This window comes from Sceloporus undulatus, chromosome 2, assembly GCF_019175285.1.
Source record: "Sceloporus undulatus isolate JIND9_A2432 ecotype Alabama chromosome 2, SceUnd_v1.1, whole genome shotgun sequence".
Classification (NCBI taxonomy): Eukaryota; Metazoa; Chordata; class Lepidosauria; order Squamata; family Phrynosomatidae; genus Sceloporus; species Sceloporus undulatus.
In genome coordinates this window covers 20,526,665-20,535,120 of record NC_056523.1, presented here as the reverse complement: position 1 = coordinate 20,535,120, position 8,456 = coordinate 20,526,665, and the positions used below count along the sequence as shown (strand labels likewise).

General features: G+C 43.0%; 1 protein-coding gene across 4 annotated transcripts; it reads right to left on the bottom strand.

Moving 5' to 3' along the window:
* LOC121923979 (protein ANTAGONIST OF LIKE HETEROCHROMATIN PROTEIN 1-like) lies at positions 1 to 5,321 on the bottom strand. Of its 4 annotated transcripts, none has more exons than XM_042454979.1 (3): positions 5,021 to 5,321; positions 4,017 to 4,130; positions 1 to 2,254 (listed from the first exon to the last, which is right to left on the bottom strand). In XM_042454979.1, exons 2-3 carry the CDS (start codon positions 4,105 to 4,107, stop codon positions 876 to 878), a joined length of 1,470 nt encoding a protein of 489 aa, XP_042310913.1. In that variant the 5' UTR covers positions 4,108 to 4,130; positions 5,021 to 5,321; the 3' UTR covers positions 1 to 875. The 4 variants fall into 4 exon arrangements, with proteins under 4 accessions (XP_042310913.1, XP_042310914.1, XP_042310911.1 ...); XM_042454980.1 differs by having other exon boundaries at positions 4,029 to 4,130; XM_042454977.1 differs by having other exon boundaries at positions 5,084 to 5,321.
* Positions 5,322 to 8,456: the final 3,135 nt, after the last annotated feature.

Here is an 8,456-nt window from a genome sequence, read left to right as displayed (position 1 = left end):
GTTTTGACTAAAATTTCTAGACTTATCATGGCTGGATACATTTTGGAACCAGGCCTCCCCTGTACTGGTCCTATTCAGAAACTCTATCATTTCTGGGACTCTGGTCCATTAAGAAATGAGGGGGTGCATCAAAGCCCATGTGGCCAAAATCCTCCACCGAACTTGGAGCTTGTCCTAGTCAAGTGGAATAAGTATTATGTAAAGACACAGCCATAGCATTCCAATATATTTCTGCTTGAAAAGCAGAGCACAGGGGAAAGTTATTGTTCTCCATCTGGAAGTTAAAAGCACATGGAGGTACCATGAAAACTGAAATCAGGAAGCCTGGGCATCCATCATTTGCAATTTCAAATCACTCCACCTTCAGTAGGGACTGCCAATTAACCCAGCAGCCATCAAATTGGGACCAGTGCATTCTATGAAAAATCTTGAGGAGCAGTGGAAGAAGAGACTTTATTCTCTTCCCAAGAGCAAAGCTTGGATATGAATAAAAATATTTTGTTTCTATAATGTGTGTATTTTCATTTGCACACTCATGCATAGTCATATTTTTAAAAAATTTTTAGGAAATAACTTCATTCAAATTAGAACAGTTTTGTTTAAGTAAATTTAATATTCAACTCAACATAGGTGTAAATTTTACATATAAAAAAATTGGGAAGAGGAGGAAGAGGAGGAATCAGAGCATCCAAGTCGCACACTCCCCTTGAACAACTATTACATGCCCTGGGGATCCTGCCCCACAGTCTGAGAACTGCTGCCCTACCCAGTGGCTGTGCTGCCAGGGAGAGTTTTACTTCTTTTTTAAAATGTAACTTTCCCAAACACTGCCCAAAATGTACACACACGGGTTTCTTTGGTGGAAAAGAAACAATTCAGATCTGCATTCTCCATTCTCTTCGTTGCATGTATGTGCTAAAAAGATCTCTGATCTCCCGAGCACGAGAGTTTGATACATACACTGGCTGCCTCTCTGGCTGCTGGTAAGATCTGGAGACAGATCTCACCACTTCTTCCCACCCTTCCTGGAGGGGCTCGCCTTTGGTCTCACAAATGTTGTGAAGTATGCAGCAGGCCACAATGACCCTGGGGGCATAGCGTTCCCTCACGTCTAGACGGGACAGCAGGCACCGCCAACGGCCCCTGAGGCGCTCAAAAGCATCCTCCACTACTGTTCGGCAGCAGCCAAGGGTGTCATTAAACAGTTGCCTACGGGTGTCCAAGTGGCCACTATAGGGAGTCATTAGCCAGGGCAGAAGCGGATAAGCCAGGTCTCCAAGAATCACGGGTTTCACTTGTTCACCCTCCATGACCATAGTCATGTTGGGACCAAATGTGCCCTGATTCATGGCACGGAAGATAGGAGAGCTACGGAAGATCCTAGCATCATGGACTTTTCCAGACCGGCCGGCATAGACATCAGTGAACTGCCCTTCATGGTCCACCAAGGCTTGCAGGACCATTGAGTAATAGCCCTTGCTGTTGATGTACTCTGTGGCTCTGTGAGCAGGAGCAATGATTGGGATGTGTGTTGCATCAATCGCCCCTATGCAGTGCGGAAAGCCCTTGGCCGCAAAGCCTTTCATCACCACTTGGGGACGAGTCAGGTGGACCACGTGGTGGTACACATCATAGAGTGCTTGGCAAACTTCCATGACTATCCTTGAAACCGTGGAGCGTCCCACACCAAAACACTCAGCCACTGACCGATAGCTATCTGGAGTGGCCAGTTTCCAGATAGCAATAGCCAGCTGCTTTTCAACGGTAATCGGGGCCCGCATGTTTGTGGTTTGTCGCTCCAGGACAGGCCTCAGCATCTCACACAGTTCCATAAAAGTCTGGCGGCTCATCCTGAAATTTTCTTGCCAGAGTGGGTCATCCCAGTGGGGCAAGACAACCTTCTCCCACCACTCGGATCGGCCTGGCTGCACCCAGAAAGCCCGTTCCATGATGTAAAGTTCATCTATAAGTCCAGCAAGGACTGCTGGTGACTGGAAGAGGCAAGAGCACATCATGCTTCTCAAGGAGTCTATGCTAGATTCCACAGTGGCCCGGAGGCGCAAGGCAGCTGCATTTTCCACCATCTTCTCCAACTCATCCATGTCATCGTGGTCTCGCCGGAGAAATTTACGACGCATTGCCAGCCTTGTGAAAATGCGAGAGTGGACCCCTATGACAGTCTTTACTGCTGCTACTGCCGCTGTGGCAACAGCAATGGCAGCAGAAGCCATTTTGTCATCAGTGAGAGTCATTTCTATAGAAAGAAAGAAAGAAAGAAAGAAAGAAAGAAAGAAAGAAAGAAAGAAAGAAATCATTTTAGAATGATTGTAAGATGATTTAATCAGGCCAGACTAATTCTCCATGCAGCCTTGCATTTATACTTTTTGGTTGTATACTTTTTGGTTGTAGTGTTTGGAGCTCTCAGGTTGGGTGAGGTTTAATAGAAAAGAAAAGAATATAATTTGTTTGTTACATATTGGAGGGAATTTGCCCTGTGCCATTCATACTCCGATCAAGAAGCCAAGTTGGTGAATCAAAGATTCCACTTTATTAGAAGAAATGCAGTTTTGTCTCACATTCTGATGGCCAGGTTGCTATACAGAATGAAAGCCCTAACCCAGTGGGTCACATACTCTCACTTTTTTAACTGGAGACGCCTAGGATTGATACGAGATAGCAAGGGAGATCTACATTCAAATAGAGTTCAAAGAACAAACTTGGGCCAGTCACTATCTCTCAGCCTAGCCTACCTTAAATGGGGCCAGAATTCAGAGATAGATGGATGGATGGATGGAGGGAGGGGGGGGGGGGGGGGGGAGGGAGGGACTAAAGCTCAGCAGCAGAGTACTTTCTTTGTTTTCTAAAAGTGTTAGTATGGAATATATGTATGCAAAGGGATTCTGTAGCACTTTGGAGACAGAGCAAAGGATGAGGAAATAGAACAAGACCTTGAAAATGATGAGGAAGTAGAACAGGGCCTGCTCAAAAAATTGGGCAGAAATTAATAAAATGAAATTCAATAGAGACAAATACAAAATTCTACATTTAGGCCACAAAAACCAAATGCCCAGGTATAGGATGGTGGATACTTGGCTTAACAGTAGTATATGTAAAAGGAACCTTGGGATTATTGTTGACCTTAAACTGAACATGAGCCAGCAGTGTGATGCTGCAGCAAAAAAAAAGAATGAATGCTACTGTAGCATACATTCATAGAAGCTCCAAGTAAGTAACAGTCCTCATATGTTCTGCACTAATCAGGTCTCATTTGGAGCATCACATTCAATTCTGGGTGCCTCATTTTAAGGAGAATATAGTCAAGTTGGAGCAGGTTCAGAAAAGGATAAGAGGCATGGAGAAGAAAACATATGAGGAAAGGTTGAAGAAGATGGGCATATTTAACTTGGTAAAGAGAAGAGTGAAAGCTGACATAATCACACTCTTAAATACCTCAGGATCTGTAGACTGAAGTCTACAAAAACTTATGCTGCCAATTTCTTACTTTTAGTTAGTCTCAAAGGTGCTACAAGATCTCTCTACATACTGATTCTACAGACTAATACGGCTATATCTTTGCATTCTACCCAAGATCTGTCACAGTAAGGAGGAGGCAGGCCTATTCTCTGCTATGCCAAAGATCAAATAATTTGAAGTTATAGGAAAACAGATTTTGGTTGACCATTAGAAGGAACTTCTTGACCACGAGAGTGATTGGGCAATGGAGCAAATCACCTAGAGAGGTGGTGGGGCATCTTTCTCTGGATGTCTCAGAAAGTGGCTGGACAGCTACCTACTGGAGATGTGCAAAGCAGGGGGTTCGACTCAATGGCCCACAAGGCCCTTTCCAATTCTGTGATCCTATTATTCTGTGACTTTAGATACAGCTCAAGAAGAAATATCCCAGATGAAAGCCAGCCAGCATTTGGGCAAACAAATCCACCATCCGTCAGATAGAATCAAAGTCATTATTCACATGGTTCCTATCAAAATACTCTTACTAACATGTTTTCCTTTACCTGGTTTCTTACCTGAGCCAACACTGTTCAGGTTCTTGCTTTCCTCTGGATTCTGGGGAGTTCGTTTCCTTATTTCCTCTTCCCTCTCCATCTTAGAATTTAAAATGGAAAATCCTAATAAAGGAAGAAAAGTCAAAACAAATATAGCCAGGGATTGACACATACAATAAAACCAGATGCTCTGAGTATGGGCCAAGATGGTAAGATCTGCTGTGTCCAAGCCTATTTTTATAAGGCAACTGCATTACATGGTAATAAAGAACAAGGATTGCATGCAGGAGAAGTGGGAATCTTGTCACTCTCCAGAAGTTGTTGGGCTGCACTTCCCAACATTCACCACTAACAACATGAACTGCTGGGACTTGCAGTCCATTGACATCTGGAGGGCTGCATGATGCACTTCTAGGCTGTATCAACAGGAGCATAGTGTCCAGGGAAGCTAATACCCCAAAAGACAGAATCAGGATTTGAAATCACCTTAATAGACTGGATTGATGGGGCAAAACTAACCAAATGAATTTTAATAGGTATTGCATAGTGGTTTGAGTGTTGGTCTACAACTCTGGAGACCAGGGTTCAAATCCCAGCTCGGCCATGGAAACCCACCGAGTGAGCTTGGGCAAGTCACACTCTCTCAGCCTCAGGGGAAGGCCATGGCAAACCCTTTCTGAACAAATCTTGCCAAGAAAACCCCATCATAGGTTTACCTTAGGGTTGCCATTAAATTGGAAATTATTAGAGCTGGAAAGCGTGTTTTGCAAACATGCAAACATTCCGAACTGAAACCCCAAATAATTCTAGTCCCTATTATTATTATTATTATTATTATTATTATTATTATTATTATATTTATTTGTACTCTGTTTCTCCCCCAAAACTGCAAGCCTGCAGTCTAAAGAGATAAGGAAGACTCAACAACCTCCTGTATTAAAGAGCTAGAAAGGGGCTCAACATTGAAAACCAAAAAGGAAAGTGCTGAAATCCCCAATCATAAAAGAACCTGCCTTAGAAACCAGTGAATAGTCAAAAATCTGTCTCAAGTCAGTGCAAAGGATATATCTGGCTACCTCCATCTGGAAGGACAAAAAAAAATATCTCAGCTCCCCAGTTCTGCTTTTTAGAAAAGAGATTTTGCATGCACAAGTTTTCTAAAGGGGGAGGACTTTGAGGGTGAAAATTCTGCAAATGCACGCCTAGGCATCAACGGCTCTTTGCATTGCCTTCTTTCCCTGCTGCCAGCCACCCGGATCCAGAGTCAGCCAGAAAGGCTTTTCAGAGCCACAAAATCCATTTTCTTCTCCTACTTCCGGGCCATCTGGGCACCAGCTCCCTCTGGGCCCTAGAGTCTGTCATTTGCAGAGGATTCACTATTGCTGCAAGTTTTTACAAAAATGCATTTCTTCATTGTTGTTAAAACAATCCTCCTTGTGACATCGAAGGCTTTCGTGGCTGGCTTCTATCATTTTTCTGTGGGTTTCTCTGAAGATGCCAGCCACAGATGCAGGCGAACGGTCAGGAATAAACTCTTCAAGAACATGGTTATGTAGCCCGAAAAACCCACAAAAAGCAATCCTCCTTATCCAGGGATTTTTTTACCCATGGATTCAAGCATCTATGGTTTGTAAATATTCCACGTGTGTGTGTGTGTGTGTGTGTGTGTGTGTGTGTTTGTATGTGTGTGTGCGCGTGCACACACACACACACACATATAAATAGTGTCCCTGATATAACATGTCAAAATCAAAGTTTGCCTTTTGGAATGCATACTTTGCATACATATACTTTGACATTTTGCTGTTTGTAGATATTGTGTTTAGTGGATGCAAATGGAGGCAGCATCACACAGCTGCTGGCTCATGTTCAATCTAGGGTCAACCACAATCCCACAGTCCTTTTTGCACACAGTTCTGTTGAGCCAAGTATCCACCACTGGTTTTTGTGGCCTAAATATAGAATTTTGCATTTCTCTCTGCTGAATTTTGTTTTATTAATTGATGCCAAATTTTCTGTTTATCATGGTCCTTTTAAATTCTGTACATGTTTTCCAATGCGTTAAGTCACCCTTCCCAGGTTTTGTATCCCCTGAACATTTGATAAAGATTTCCTCTTCCCCAACTATCCGTTGTATTTAATGGGACTTGAACACAGGATGACCAGAGGTCCTCCTTTTCCAGGCCATGTCCTACATCTCAACTTTCTGTCGAGGAAGAATTACAAAACATCCTACATTTTGAGCAGGGGCTAAAAAGCATGGATTTACATTTCTATGAGCGTTTTTAGCTTTTATTTTGTAATGCCCTGCATTTTTCTTGAATGTCCTACATGTCACAGTGCCTTGTCCTCCATTGTGGTTAGGACATTTGGTCACTCTGCTTGAGCATCCATGGATTTTGGTATACATCATGGGGATCCTAGAAACAAAGCCCAGTGGATTTCAAGGGCCCACGGTGTTACAACTTGTATTTGTTATTGTGTGCCTCCATTTTAACTCCATAAGCAGTTAAAGTGGAATAATAGTGCTATTAACAGTGTAGTGTGACATTAACCGTAGTAACTCAAACAACTACATCACACTGACTCTCCTTGACTTTATATGTTGTTGCTGTGTGTCTACAAGTCATTTCTAACTTATGACAACCCTAAGGCGAAGACTATTCTGGGGTTTTCTTCGCATGATTTGTTCCGAGGGAGATTGCCATTGCCCTCCTCTGAGGCTGAGAGAGTGTGACTTGCCCAAGGTCACCCAATGGATTTCCATGACTGAGCAGGGATTTAAACGCTGGTTTCCAAAGTTGTAGTCCAACACTCAAACCATTACACCACACTGGCTCTCAGAGATATAGTGCAAAAGACACATTTGCCACATTTCCTCTAGGACTCAAAGTGGCTTAAAAATTAAGGAGAAAGTTAATTACCCATTCACCGTCAGTGTATACGTACATTATTATTCGACTGGATGCACTGCACTGCACTGCAGCAATAATGGATCCATGCTATGGATTACTGGGATTTGTAGCTTGTTGTGGCACCAGAGCTCTCTAACATACAAGCCCTACATAGCTCACAAAATTACACATCCTAGGATTCCATAGTATTGAGCCCAGGCAATTAAAGAGGTGTCAAACTTCATTATTTCTACAGTGCAAATGCAGCCTGAGTTAGCTGAACTTACTTTTCACTGAAATCAATGAGCCTCAAGTCACAATTAATGTCCCATCAATTTACATGGGACTGAAATCAAACCAGCTTTGCCTGCAGATGGCCTATCTGTATTATGTTTTTGTGCTTCATCTACGTTTGTTTACTATGGTTATATCCTGCCCAGTACTTTATACCCTGGACCATACCTTCTTTTTCATTCTCGCTCAAGCTTCTCTCTCCCACCCCATCTCCCATTCTTAGAAACATGTCTGCCCTCCTTGCCATCTTTCAGATGCCCATCCTTTTATCCCTTTGTCTCCAGAGCACCCATCCGCTCCGACACTTCCATCCACGCATCTTCCTATCAGTACAGAAAATTTTTCCTTACCGCTGATGCTGCCCCTTCCAACATTTTTTCCCAATATTATGTAACTATTGCTTCAGCCCTTAGCACACTTACCAACATCCCATGAGGTTCCCAGCAGCTCAGGCTGTTGGACATGTCAAGCAGCAGTCTGTTTTGAGCCTATTACAGGCCATCTTCTAGTCCAAAATAGACAGTTATCCAAAGGATCTTCCATTAGAAAGGGAAGCCACCCAATGCTTTTTCAGCTGAAGCTGAAAAAAGTCTTCTCATTGCATCGTTTGTGCATGATGGCTGAACATTTGGTTTTGGTTCTCAACTCACAAGGAAGATGTGTACCAACATTGTAAATCTACCCATGCTGGGCATGACTTTTTGTAATGGGATGAGCCAGCCTGGTGCAGTGATTTGAATATTAAACTGATGTCTCTGGAGAACAGGGTTCGACTCTCCACTTGACCATGAAAACCCACTGGGTGACATTAGGCAAGTGACATTTTCTCAGCCTCAGAGGGAGGCACTGACAAAACTACCTTGGAAGAAATCTTGCCAAAAAATGTGATAGGCTTGCCTTAGGGTCACCATAAGTCAGCAACGACTTGAAGGCACACATGAGAGAGAGATGGATTGCCCTGTTCTTGAAGATATGTGGCAGTGTTGGCTCAGTACAGTCTCTTCTTTTGATATGTATTTTGTTTCTGCAAAGATTTGCTGTACTCACTGAGATGGCTCAGTATTAATGTATGTAATTATATAAATCCAGGATTATGGTAAAGGATAAGACCAGGGTTTGGAAAAGTTCCCTTTGTAAAAACAATATTTTCCAAACTTCTTTAGTCACCATGCTGTTTGAGAACCTAGAAGAAACAAAGGAATCCCCCCCCCAGCTCTGGACAAGGTTCAAATACCACAAAGAAAAGTGCAATTGTCTCTTT

Coding starts and splice junctions, on each gene's coding strand:
- LOC121923979 (XM_042454977.1), bottom strand. CDS start 5,153: ATGCAAAATCTCTTTTCTAAAAAGCAGAACTGGGGAGCTGAGATATTT. Junction 4,131..5,083: donor TTTTGTCCTTCCAGATGGAG/GTAGCCAGATAT, acceptor TTCCTTTATTAG/GATTTTCCATTTTAAATTCT. Junction 2,255..4,016: donor TGGCTCAGGTAAGAAACCAG/GTAAAGGAAAAC, acceptor TTCTTTCTATAG/AAATGACTCTCACTGATGAC.